We start from the raw sequence: 13,930 nt of genomic DNA, 5'->3' as shown, positions 1-13,930 counted from the left end.
AGGCTTCGAAAGACTATTTTCGAGATTGACAATTTAGTGGAAAAGAGCAGCCAGTACACACTTCAGTATTTTTCCTTTAGTGTTTCACTGAAGAAAGAACATCATCAAGGTGAGAAAATGACAGAATCTTCATATGTCAACCACACCCATGATTTTGCCTTCTCGACTATTGTGTCATTTGTATTTCACCGTATGAACAGCACCATGGGTGGGGTGGGGTCTAAAATAAACACTATCTCATCGCTCACAAGATGCAGTCTGAGCCGTTCTGGATTCACGCTGACATTTGAAGGAGAAGTCAATAAACATCAAGGTGTCGAGCTGCAGCTCTCTCGGAGCATCAATCAGGCAACTAAACGAGCCGTCCTCATTCCTCAAGGTTTCTGGACAAAGAAGTCGCCCCCTCAGCGTCTCTCTCTCTCTCTCTCTCTCTCCACCTCTGTCCTTCTTCATTTGGCTCTTGTCAACAGTAGCGGCACCAGCTACCAGTCCAGGTTTTAAGTCATAACTGAGATTGTGCGTTGATTTACGCAGTTCGAGAGCGATGTTTATAGTCATGAGACCTTATACCCTGGGCTGTCGGCCATTTTGTCTTGTTTACTGTTGTTCTAGTCTAGTATTGATCAAGCACACAGCACAGTGATGCAGAGTCAGTGAAAGGCGGATGAATCGGGGCCCACAACCCCGAGCGTATCGATCGATGAGCCAAAATAGTACGAGCGAATCAGCACAATTAATGTTTGATCGTGTTTGGGGCATCAGCTGTGGCATCGGCATGTGAAAGTGCCAAGTTACAGTAATTCCCTATGTTGTCTCACAAAGGGGTGGGTCCGCTCAATCGGCATTGTCCTGTCGCTCAGAGCTCCATGGGGACAGATGCCACGATGAACACTCAACATCTCATGTGCAAACACCACCATGTCTGTCACATGCCTCTCTCTGTCGCCAATACTAAGATCCCATTGGGACGTCGACATTCGTTAATGCCATCTGGTATCTAAATCATCAGAATTAAGAGCTTTTGGTCTTCTCCAAAAACAAATAATAGAATGACCAATAGAGGTGGTTCACATTTATTTTCTTTGACGTCTGCATAAGCAACGAAGACTCTGTTCACACTGCGTATCTATCCAATTTTTCAAATCCGATCTTTAGGACTGGCAGTCCTGTTGTTTTATAAGTGATGAAATCTGGTGTTTGTTCAGATTATGTTGGTTGCCATTGTATTGATGTAAGCATTAGCATGATGCCAGACTTTCTCATTGTATTTGAACACATATGGGTTTGTAAACTGGGTTTCATCTCTTTTTTCTGGTCAGACTTCAAAAAACAATTGAATTTGAAAAATCGGATATTTGCTGCCTGTCTGAACAAAGACCTAGAGTATTTTTTCTCCATTGGAAATCAATGACCAGCTACGCAACACAGTGATGTCTAAATTTTGCCACGCGTACAGAGGAAAAGAAAGAGCACAGCTCTACATAAATTACAATCATCATGTTGCATCCAACTGTGAAAAACAGCACAGCCGATGAGGAGGAAACCAGAAAAACCGAACCTCAAATGTAGTGTAATGATCTGCTTATCTATTAAGTGTTAACAACAAAGTCATTTGCATGTAAAAGGGGGCAAGTCTGATGCTGTTCAGTGCAATGCATTGTCAGCTATAAAAGGAAAGAGGGATTGGATGGCGAAGAAAATAAGCAAAACAGACGGATAGACAAGGATATAGAGTGAGGATGTGGGATTGGTGCACATTTAACTTTGTTTGGAGCCTCAATAATATCCAGAGTCCTTAGCTGTATGTAGCTGCAGCGACGCCCACTCATGAGTAATTGTGATGTCGCAGCGAGTGTTCGGTCCATGGCACCTCGATGAAGAAGAGTGAAGGACGGGGTGATGGTGAATGTGCCACGTTGTTGTGTAAGATATGATGCGCTAGCTTTTTTTTTTTTTTCGTAGTTAAGTTTGATGATGAAAAAGAAGAAAACCCAACTGAAATAAGCCATGTCGGGATCGCCGTCGAAGATGCTGACATCAGCCGTCGGACACGGGAGGGGACACCCAGCCATACTTCTCGTGGGTCTTGACAAGGCTCTTGAAGGTCGCCTCAGCTTCCTTGCGACTAAAGGCCTTCTTAGACTTGCCTGCTTTCCTGCAGATACGACCCTAAAGAGAAAACAACATTTGGAGAAATCAAGATTTTCATCTGTCAAAGTGAAACATACTGAATTTAATGATCTTCAAAAGGAACACTGGAAATGGAATTGTTGGATGAGGTGTTCAAAACAAAATTGCAATCATAAAATAAAAATAATATTGCATACATATCAGCATACAAATTGCCAAATATGTTATAAATATATTATAAATGATGTAACAACAACATAAGCTATAGAATTATAAATATGAACACGTAATAAAAATTGTATCTAAACTTTATAGAACATTTTTGGATAGTTGGATATGAATGTTGTTAAAAATATAAAATGTTATAAATGAATACTTCATAATCATATCAGTGTATAACTGCTGAATATATAACAAATATATTATGAATATATATATTATCATTTTAAATTATATATAATTATTATTAATGTATATATGTATAAATAAAAAATGTATTATAAATATGAACATGCAAAAAAAATTGTATCTAAACTTCAGAGATCAATTTTGCAGTTACAATATTAGTGAATATTATGTAATTATTACATTTCTGAAAGATTTTTGAAGCACTTTCGATATTGAGATTTTTAAGGACACCTGAATAATATGCTTTGGTCTTGGAATTCTCTCATTATTATTTTATAGTTTAACATGCAAGTCAGACGTTTATGATTCCTGGATATGCCAAAAGTCAGATTTTTTAATTTTGTTCAACCTAAATGACTCTCAGCTATTACACATCTGCCTGCTACAGAGAGACACATTTACGTATTCTTAAACGTATTATATTTCAAGAGATTGGAAGCAGAAAAGCATCATTCTTCAACATCATCTTAACTTAAACATAGGGTAGAACATGGAATGTGTGTCCAAGAGAAAAATTACAAATGACCAATGATCTTAACGGATTGTGACATTTCCTGTCAAATATAATTTATGTCTAACAATTTAAAGGTAAAGTGTAATTTAATTATGTTACATTGGTTTCTATGCCAGTTTAATATACAAACAACTATACGTAAGACATTCATACATTCTGAAGAGTGTAAACACTGTGGTCCTTTCCGAATGTTGAGCAGGTCAGCATGTCAACTTGTAATTTGACCAATGCTAATTTTTGAGCTGAATCAGTTATTTGCAATTGCACTATTCCATGTGCAAAGAAAACTAATTTAACCCTTTAAATTATATACATTTATATGATTGTACTTAAGTGAATCCTTTAGTCCCAAAAAAGCCGTCTGAGGTTTGCTATAAAGAATCAAAGATGCTTAAATCAGTATTCTGCCAAAATCAACCTCTATGTATGAAATCAAAGTTGAGGTAAAGTATGTAGGTGTGTGTAGTCTGATACCAGATTTATTTACCTGTTTATTCATATATTGTGTGAATGACAGATTATGGTGTGATTAAATGGTCCTGGTGCTCCATTTTCAGAGGTTTTCCAATTTTCAATTTCAAAGCCGACTGCCCTGAGCTTTGAAGACACAGTAAATCAAGAGGCTGTGCGTGATAAAACCTCAGGCTGAATTATTTAAACAAGCTTCTAGACCATTTTAACACCAGGTTCAGCCATTTTGATCACTGGTAAAGGATAATGGGAATAGAAATGATGCAATGGTGCATCCATGATTGCGGCATCCCACAGTAAAACATCCAGCTATCATAGTATGACATTTCTCCCTGAAGTGATGATTTCAAAGTTAAAAAAAGAGATTTTAATGCTGCAAGGCAAAGAGTCTTAGACAGACAGACAGACAGACAGACAGACAGATAGATAGATAGATAGATAGATAGATAGATAGATAGATAGATAGATAGATAGATAGATAGATAGATAGATAGATAGATAGATAGATAGATAGATAGATAGATAGATAGATAGATAGATAGATAGATAGATAGATGTAGGGGTTGTGCTTGTCTTTTTTAATTAAGGGAGTTTGGAGTTTGGCATTACATGTTTATTAAAGGTTAGCAAGGCAAAGATTTTTTTTTTTTTTTTTAAATAATGTACATGAATCATGCACAATAAGACCAGGTACTTGTATAGCAAATGGAAAAGTATTTATCGAACTCTAAATCCTGTTCTGCACTCTGACAATGTTTTTGGTCCGACAAATACCAGCCAACAACCTGGTATGACTGAACAAATGATTTTATAATAGGGTAGACATTTTAAACAAGCCAAGGTGTGACAGTGAGACACATGCACACTTCTGCATAGGCAGAACAAATGCCATATTTAAAAATAAAATTTGACCAAATAGGTCTATTTGTAAATCCCTATTTGGATTTTTTAAAAAAAGGGTCTCTTTAATGGAATAGTTCAGCCAAAAAATAATTTTCTCACATTGTTCAAACAATGTGAAACACAAAATAAGACGTAGGCAGAATGTCCTTTCCAACAAAGTTGGAAGTCTAAGCTGCTCTAAAATCAAAAAAGAAATTCACAGAAATCAAATTTATACATTTTGGGGTGAATTTCTCCTTTAAGACCAGTCAAAGGATTAGGTTCGGCATGCAAACCACAACCATCCAAATATGCCACTACAGGCTACGTATGAGAACTCACAGACCCAGCATCCACTAAATGAGCAAAAAGGATGTGCTTTCAGATGCCCCAGGACTGAGGTCAGTCTAGTGCCAGTGCTGATGTAACACAGCAGGGACAGTGAGACAGAAATAGCCAGCTCTTCCCTCAGGCTCTATCAGTCAGGATGAGATCTAATGGCCCAGAAGTAACCGCCTGTGCTCAATCGAGAAAAGCCAGCCCTATCCTCTCAGAAAAGCCTGTGATTTTTGGATTAAAAGGAGCCAATGGAGCCTTAATTAAGCTTTATTGTGTTTACGGTCTCTCTTGGAAATCACTTCTCTCACGCTTGAGAGGCAACGGTGGAGAGCGCTAGGGACGAAAGCGAGAATGCGTGGGGAGTCGTGCCGATGTTAATCCAGGTTATTTGCATCAGCGTTTTCCCTGCAGCATGCTAAGGGCATCACTGACGTCTCCCTACGCTAGTTTGGTTTGGTGTGTATAGAGTGCAACGCAGTACCCGTGTGAAGTGCCGGATGGGTAATCCTGTGAATGGAGATCAGTCAATGGTCTCGCTCGGCCTCTGTGCATTCTGGGACAACACAGACGGTAGGGATTATGTAACCGACATGTGCCAGATAAGAGTAAACAGTGTTGCTCTTTGCATCATAGCATCACATGAAGCATACACCTGTTTGATGCTGCTTACAGCCTCATGTCAAAAGGAAAGTTTTCTGTAAAAATTTAACAAGGCAAAGCAGGAATATTGTTGATCTCTTAAAGTAAGGCTGAATATAGTCTTGATTAGAGACATGTGACACATCTTTTCATTTCCAATCTATAGTATTGGTCATGGTCAATGCATGTTATGGTCTTAAGCATTAAGTGTAAAAGTACAGTGTAAAATCACGTGCATTTTATCAAATTATTAATCTAAATGTTAGAAAGGACACCTAATATAAAGTGGGACCCAATAGTTTTATGGCTTATGTACATGATATATATATATATTTTTTTTAAATGTGTTGATATTTTGTGCTGTAAATGATTCTGATTTAGAAAAGCATTAAAAACAGCAAATCTCTGAGCTTTGGTATGCAGAAATATCTTCCAAAACCAAAGACGACGTACAAAAAAACGTAACATTTACATTTGGCAGATGCTTTTATCCAAAGCGACATTACATTTCAAGGTACACATTTACATTCTTATCAATTCTTGCTTTCCCTGGGAATCAAACACATGACCTTGACGTTGCAAGCGCCAACACTCTACTGTTTGAGCTACAGGAAAGGTAACGCTTAAGGTAACAGGACTTAACATTTGAATGATTGTCAAAGCACATTAGGTAAAAGTGAATGAAGCGAATGAATGCACGATTCAGTAAAGCTGGGGGAAATTATTCAATTTAATTCCAAATTATTAATTCCAAAGGCGATAAACCACGAATCCTCTGCAGCAAAAGGCAAAATGTGGCCTGTCCTTTCCTTTTACAATACAATAGCTGCATGTTAATTGGGGGTCTGTTGTGTCAGTGGCAGCTAAAACTGTAATTACCCTTGAGTGCTTTGGGTCATTTGGGGAAAATTGTTATCTAGTCACCGCTGCCTCAGACAGACTCATCATGAATTTGGCATTATAGAGCTCTTGACAGGTTGAGGTAAGGGTAGATGAACAGGTCTTTCCTCTCAGATTTACAGCAGAGGGTTAATGGCCAGTATCTAGCTTCATTATGGATTCTCATCCAGTTCCATCACCCACGCTGGTCTTTGCAATCATCCTTATAAGAGGACTATCTAATGATGATGTGATCCATATATGGACCCATCTAATCACATTACTAGTTAAGATACAGGCTGCACACTCTTGAGAAAAATGGTCCGAAATAGCACCAGATTATAATTCTGTTGGCTTGCAAGTTGCAACCACAGCAAAACCATTTTTTGTGCAAAATGGAGACTTGCGGATCTCAAAAAGTTGCTCTTTAGGATAATATATGTATACACTGACTGAACATTTATTCATTTTCAAATGCAGGTGTAGGTGAGGTGTAGCATTTGAAATGTAGTAGGAAATGCCCTATAGAACAGAGAGAAGAGCAACCGATGTAATGTGTGGACACAAAACCCACACTTCACTCTATACTCTTAAAAATAAAGGTGCCTAAATGTTTCTTTTTTTAGTCTGATGACATAAGAGACTCTTTTTTAAGTTCCTACAGTGCAATGTGATAACCTTTTTATGGTACTTCAGTGAATCACATATGTCCAAGCACTTCAATAAATCTAAGTCATCACTTTGCTCTGTTAATGGACGAACCAATACGCTGATCAGAAGAACCACTAATGGAACATCAGGAACTTTAATAATCTCCACAGAACCATACAGCCAAACTAAGCACCCCATATAGAGGGCCAAAACGGTTCTTGATAACATTGGTTCTTTGCTGAAGATAGAATTCTTTCAAAAATGACAAATCTGTCCAATGTTGTTCCAAATTCGTGTGACGTGGAACATAAAAACAGCCTCAGCCACCATTTAGTTCCATTCACTCTTAAAAATAAAGGATCCAAGTGGGGGTTTTCACAGCGAGAACCTTTTATTAATTTAAATAACCTTTTGTACAATTGAAATATTGTATGTTCTTCATAAAATCATTCTTCATAGAACCATTGGTGCCAATAAAGAACCTTTATTTATAAGACTGATGTATGGAAAAATATGCAATGAAAGTGAATGGAGACCGGGGTATCTTTTGTGTAGAAATAAAACCATACCGGTCTGGAACGACATGAAGGCATGTTTTATTCTGTTTTACTTTGTAGTTACATATGTAACAGAGTGACAACAACGCATTGAATGGACCTTGCATGTTTTTTCACGCTTTTCACCTGTGCGCCGATGCCAAAATGGAGGATGGCGTCAAGAAACATGAGATGAGAAGAAATCAACGCTGCTATGGCAATAACCCATCCTCACCTGTCCTTTCACCAGACTGGCAGCGAACTGCCTCATCACGGCCTCGACGGTGTAAGCGCTCGACCAGCCGCGAGGCGTTAATAACTCCATGCAGATCGCGCCGCCGTCCAGCACGTATCCGTTCTCCAGCCGCGGCGTGAGGACCCGCATGAACGGCGGAGAGAAGGGGAAATTGTCGGGGAAGGTGACATTCAGCAGTATGTACTCGGTGTTGGTCTCCTTCATGTCCTGCCACAGCGCGGAGTCCTTGTCCACCTGGTGCAGCTTGACATTCCAGTCAAACAGGTTATCGTCCGCCAGCTCCACCGTGATGAAGTTGTCGCCGAGCCGCCGGATCTCCTGCAGCTCCTTCATCAGCCTCCGCGTCCGCACCTGGGTGCAGTGCTGTCGGTTCGCCGCCGGCGGGGGCATCACGGAGCCGCTCGTCGCCTTACTGCCAGCCGTTAGCTGCTTCTCTTTCGTGTCCTTGCTGGGTTTGTCCTGTTTGACGGCTGGCTTGTCCTTGCCGGACACGTCGAAGCGCCTGGCTTTGATTTCGGGCGTGCTGAGGATGTTGTTGGTCTCGTTGCTGGTGTTGCAGTGCTTCGTGTTGTTGTTTTTCTGGTTGCCTTTGGTCCCTTTCAATGAGCCCTGGTGGTGATGCTTCGGGTCCTCCGTGTCTCGGTCGTGCAGTCGAATGAGCCCGATTTTTCTCAAAAGAGTAGCCATTGTGATGGTTCGTCGTTCGTGTAATGGAGCTCGGAAAAAAAGACGCCCGCAAAGCAGCTCTTCCTCAATGCATCACTTCTCCCCGCGAGTGCACTGAAACACAAGAGCTCTCATTTAATACGCATTCCTACTCCTATAATTCCCTGTGAGGCTGCACACCCGCGGCTGCTGCAAAAGGCGCGATAACGTTGCTAGAAAATGAACCGATAATCTGGCGCAGGCATACAAGAATTAGAATAGCGGGAGCGGAGCACCTCAGGTCGGGTAGCTTCCGCTGTACCTGGACGGAATGAGTAATCAAGGGTCCTGCACGAGTTATTTTTTTTCTTCACACCAGTATTCCGACAAGTCCCGCCCTTGACCTGATCACTGTTTGCTGGAGTTGCAACAACTATGTGATTGACTTCTAAACTGTCCAATCACAGACTGGCAGTAGCTCATACTAGCCAATCCTGCCTTTGGACGCTGGACTTGTCTGGATGCTGGTGGATAAAATAAATAACGCGTTGCTCGACATCTATATTATTAACGCTTGTATTGTTAGTACATTTTTCTGTTATAAGACAATTCATATTCGGCTATTGTGCATTTGTTTATTATTATTCTTGGTGGTTTTTGTTTTGTTTTGTTTTTACATACAATTTCTCTATAAAATTAAACTCTTCTTGTTTTTTAAATGATTCCTGCTTTATGTGTGTTGTTGGGTAAAAAGAAGTCTCATAAACAATATTTAGTGTCATTGTACAGCCTCGTGTATTTGTTTGTTTTCTCCCTGGCGTTTTCCACAATCACTGTAATATTATATAAGATGCTATCAGCATTAAAACAAATCTAAATAAATAATGCATCTTTGTCCTAATGTTTGGGTTGGGAAGAGGTCGAGTTTATGATTCATCAGCTTCAAATGAATCAATACACTCTTCACTTAAACCTCGCATTGAAAAGGTAAGTGCACCACTTTGCATTAATCTTTTGCGTTTGAACGAACCATGTTGCAGCCATCAACCAATACATTATATGTCATCCATATAATATTTTGAATTATATTTAGCGTAATACAGTCAAACTGGTCAATGAAATTGTTTCAAAATAAATCCAAAATATTTCACAATTATATTTTATGGAACGTTTTTTCAACAATGACTTTGCAGCAATTCTAAACGCTTTACAGCACAACGAAGGATTCTGTTACCAGGGTTACAGTCCATTCTCACTCGCTATTGGATGAAACGCAGCCGGAAAGCAGTACGCTGTCATGGAAGCTGCGTTGCGTGAACTGATGTCCGTCTTTTGTCAATAATTGTATAGTTTTATCTTGATAGAATTAAACTTTATTTAAAAATACAGCACGTCATGGCCGAAAAGTTCGATAATCTCGAGGAACACCTCGAGAAATTCGTCGAAAACATACGACAGCTTGGAATTATTGTCAGCGATTTTCAGCCCAGCAGTCAAACAGGACTCAATCAGAAACTGTGAGTTGTAATCTGTTTATTTGAACACGAATCCAAGTTCAACACATTATGTTGGTTTAAACAAATAGTAAGTAATAGCGATGTTTTTAGCAGTAGACTTTCTTGGCTCAATATCTGTAATATTGCCTCATTCAGTCACGACTCACGAGTAAAGCCTGTAAATGATTAACGTTAGGTTATTTATTTCTTCAGGAATTTTATGATCACTGGACTGCAGGACATTGAGAAATGCCGACAGCAGCTACATGATATCAACGTACCGTTGGAAGTGTTTGAGTGAGTATTACATTTCATAATGAAGATACATTGAGAATATTTCTTGAGTCCTCTTGTAATTAAAAAAAAAAATTACCCTACTTTTACACTCATTCCTTCTATGTACCAATTTAATGAACAGACCTGTTATATTCAAAAAGATGAGATATCACATCTGCATAAAAACATGAATTGCTATGATTGATTATTGATGTTTTGGATTGTGCCCACAGGTACATTGACCAGGGTCGTAACCCTCAACTCTACACCAAGGAGTGCTTAGAGAGAGCTTTGGCTAAAAATGAGCAGGTCAAAGGAAAGATTGACACCTTGACTGTGAGTATTGGTCCAGTACTAACACAATGAATGACTCATTTGGGAGTGCCAGCAGGTTATTTGTTTTAAAAGGGACATAAGTATTTTATAATTATGCTACCACTCATGCTTATAGTTATTGTAATTATAGTCATTCTTGGTCTAAACATTTTGTTAATAATATATGTAAATATATAAATATAATATATGTCCTTGGAAAGTGTATATATATATATATATATATATATTGCTAAAGTATACAGTTCTTTGCTTTATACATTTCTGCTGCAGATAGACGATTTCCCTATATGTTTTGAATAATATAAAAAAGGCACATCATCTCACCCTCTTACAATATTTTGCGGTTTCTTTTTTTCTCTCCAGAAATTTAAAAGCCTCCTCATTTCTGAGCTGGGAAAGGTTTTTCCTGAAGAGATGTCTAAATATAAGGCCATTCATGGAGATGACCCTCCTTCATGATTTACCAGTGCCACAACACTTCAAACACAAGATGTACATATGTTAATATTAGTATAACATGTTTTTTAATGTTCAATTCATCAGTCAAATATGCAAATTTTTACAGCTTTTTCATCTTTGTATTTGCCTTTGTAATTCACAAGAATACAATTTGAAAACTGAGGGATATTTTGAGAAACCCTTGAAACGGTGAAAAGCTTTTTTTTTTGTTCATGCATTGTAATTTTCGCAGCATAATTTTTTATTTTTCAGTTGAATAAATGATTATTTTGTGTAATCACAACAACCAGTCTTTCTGTTATATCGACCATGTTGTTTTTGATCTGAATGTATAAACGTTTCAGCAAGCTATTATATAACCTTTATCGGGTGTTTATTCGGTTGCATTGGCTCCAGTGGCTCAAGTTACTTTCTGGCATGCTCTTTTTCGCCATGCGTGTAATCTCACATTACTTGTCTGGTGCCGTGGTGATGGAAATGATTCGTACGTGTCCTCCTTTAACCACATGACATTATTCACGAGCTATGACTGAGCTGAACTGGGAGCTTACAGTGGGACTTCACCCTAGATGACAATTTAAGGACTGTCTTTCATGTGTCGACAAATCCGAGGCGTTCTTTATGAATGTCTCTCATTCTGAACATCGAAAGATAGGTCATTAGAATGGTAAAGCTTTGTACTTGGGCAACAAAGACTGGAGATTTAAACATGTGTCTGAAATACCTTTGGTCCAATCGGTGGTGGTTTTGTAACTCCTTTGTTAGGCTTTAAGTCTTTCAAGACTGTTCAAACTCAGAACATCTGCTGTATGATTAGTCACTCCCCTTCACAAATGGACTCTCCTAAGACTTTTAGCCAGTGTTTGGATTGGAATATACACTGTAAAAAAAAAAAGTTTTTTCACAGAAATATACTGTATTATTTTACAAATATTTTCCGTTTTTTTAACATTACGTGTAAATGTCATTAAAAAACAGAAAAAAACTTTTATTAAAAACATTAACCATAAAATAAAAGTAATAATCTGTAAATTCATATAAGGAGAAATTATAGTTTTTTTACAGGATTATGCTTTTGTTTAATTGGCTTGAATGTTAAATTACATTAAATTCTATGTAAAAAGACAAAAAAAATCGCTTATTTAAAATTAAGACAACTATGTGTTTTTTTACTGTGAAACCTTAAATTTAAGGTAAATACATGTAAAAAAAACAATCGTAAAAAAACGGTAAAAAGTCTGGCAGCAAAGTTGCCAAACACTCACCGTCAAATTACAGTAAACAACCTTAAGTTATTCTACGGAATAATTCTGTTTTTTAAAATACAGATATTTACTGTAAACATTTTCTGTATTTTTACAGTTCCACTGCTGTAGAATGAAAAGAAAATCTTATTAAAAAAATGTCTGTAGAACATTAAACAAATGAATAAATCTGCATATAAACTGGAAATTATTGCAGGAATACCTTACAATTATACAATTAAAGAAGTCTTCTGTTTTTACACAGTACTCTTTGGTAAATTCATAACATTATCAATTACATCCACAAGAACTCCCGTCAAAGTACAGATTTTTAGATGTAAAACACGTACTTTTCACATTAATGTATAGGTTTACTTTGAATAAACGTACTTTTTTGATAGTAATTAAACGCAACTATCCAATATATCTACATACTTTTAATTCAAGGAGTTCACTTTATATAAACATTGTTTTATAGTAAATAAAAGCAACTATCCAATATATCTACATTACTTTACCATTAATGTATAGGGTTAGGGTTAGGTTAGCACCTCACACCTATCAAATACAGGGTAAATGTAAAAGTCCCCTGCCACCAATGCAGATATTTTTCAGAAGCAAAGATAAACTTTGCTGGCCACATCAGCTTAAGATTCAACAAGTGCAGATACAAGAGTGATAGATAAAAAATATATACATAAAATAAAAATAAAACAACAGCTATGTAGGCTATACCTTTCATGCAGATATGCTGTAAATAAAAATTGAACATAATAATTACTGTGTGTTATACTACAGAAACAGATCTAAAAATATTGCCTTGAAAGATGGATGAATACAGTAGGAGATAATGTTGCACAGTGTAACTAAATATACAGTTATTGTACATGAAATAATTGCACAGCTTAAGTTTAATATAAAATTAAATCAAGAATAGTCTGATTGTTTATGCATCCTATATCCAGTGTTTCTACTGTCAGGTACCACTGACTCAGTGTTTACAATTCTGAAGTGTTCTGTAACAATTTCATAAGTGGCAGAGAAAAAATTGAGTGGCAACATTTTCAGACCCCACCCCGTGCACTGTAGCTGCTGCTGTCTGGTGCTGCAGCCTCAAGTCTCGGATCATCATGCTTTGGGACAGTTTTTCCGCAAGACAACCAGGCTCAAAAATGCTGGACACTAACCGCCTGTCTGCCTGTTGGTGTGAAAGGACTCTTGAATCTTGTGTGCTGATATGTCCTCTTTTGGCTTGGCTTTTAAGGGTGACATTGTCCTTTTTGTCTGTTTGAAATGCTGCCCTGACAGTGATTTTCTGACCATACTATATTGACACGTATCTCATATGCTTATTTGAGAAGAAAATATGTGATTCAATTTAAAAGTAAAGGCTGTAAATCCACTTTAAAAACGTTGAAGCATTAAGACACAAAGTCAATCTATATTCAACAAAATTCAAGGCCCTCACTGCAGTGAAATCATTAGGCCACTCCACAATTTTCTCGGTTGATGGGAACAAACCGCCACACTATGAATAAAGCTTTACAATGGGGTGCTATATATTTTTAATTTACAATAGGTGAGCAATGTGTGAAAGACAAGGAATGTATTCTGGGGCTCGAGTTCAACCAAGGCTCTTGTAGCATAAACTTGAGCTTTGGTAAACTGGGGGTGAAGGAATTGAAGACATTAAAATGGTTGAAACATTACACAACGTGTAAACAAACATCCTAATTGTTTTTCTAGTCTCTGTGCTTTAGATATCAAGA

The 13,930-nt window shown here is 37.7% G+C and overlaps 2 protein-coding genes across 2 annotated transcripts; one reads left to right on the top strand and one right to left on the bottom strand.

Annotated features, from left to right (window-relative positions):
* Positions 1-469: 469 nt before the first annotated feature.
* ube2ql1 (ubiquitin-conjugating enzyme E2Q family-like 1) lies at positions 470-8,702 on the bottom strand. The gene is made up of 2 exons (XM_056254450.1): positions 7,685-8,702; positions 470-2,169 (listed from the first exon to the last, which is right to left on the bottom strand). The coding sequence occupies exons 1-2, from the start codon at positions 8,390-8,392 to the stop codon at positions 2,038-2,040; spliced, it is 840 nt and encodes a 279-aa protein (XP_056110425.1). The 5' UTR covers positions 8,393-8,702; the 3' UTR covers positions 470-2,037.
* Positions 8,703-9,606: 904 nt separating this feature from the next.
* Positions 9,607-11,067, top strand: med10 (mediator complex subunit 10). The gene is made up of 4 exons (XM_056254240.1): positions 9,607-9,867; positions 10,060-10,143; positions 10,356-10,458; positions 10,822-11,067. Exons 1-4 carry the CDS (start codon positions 9,746-9,748, stop codon positions 10,915-10,917), a joined length of 405 nt encoding a protein of 134 aa, XP_056110215.1. The 5' UTR covers positions 9,607-9,745; the 3' UTR covers positions 10,918-11,067.
* Positions 11,068-13,930: the final 2,863 nt, after the last annotated feature.

This window comes from Rhinichthys klamathensis, unplaced genomic scaffold, assembly GCF_029890125.1.
Source record: "Rhinichthys klamathensis goyatoka isolate OS25496 unplaced genomic scaffold, OSU_Roscu_1.1 h1tg000111l_1, whole genome shotgun sequence".
Classification (NCBI taxonomy): Eukaryota; Metazoa; Chordata; class Actinopteri; order Cypriniformes; family Leuciscidae; genus Rhinichthys; species Rhinichthys klamathensis.
This window is presented reverse-complemented; position numbering and strand designations above follow the sequence as displayed.

Excerpts from the sequence above, each read along its gene's own strand:
- med10 (XM_056254240.1), top strand. The coding sequence starts at position 9,746 with ATGGCCGAAAAGTTCGATAATCTCGAGGAACACCTCGAGAAATTCGTC. Across the intron at positions 10,144-10,355 it reads GTACCGTTGGAAGTGTTTGA|GTACATTGACCAGGGTCGTA; the intron begins GTGAGTATTACA and ends TTGTGCCCACAG. Across the intron at positions 10,459-10,821 it reads GAAAGATTGACACCTTGACT|AAATTTAAAAGCCTCCTCAT; the intron begins GTGAGTATTGGT and ends TTTTCTCTCCAG.
- ube2ql1 (XM_056254450.1), bottom strand. The coding sequence starts at position 8,392 with ATGGCTACTCTTTTGAGAAAAATCGGGCTCATTCGACTGCACGACCGA. Across the intron at positions 2,170-7,684 it reads CCAGTCTGGTGAAAGGACAG|GGTCGTATCTGCAGGAAAGC; the intron begins GTGAGGATGGGT and ends TTTTCTCTTTAG.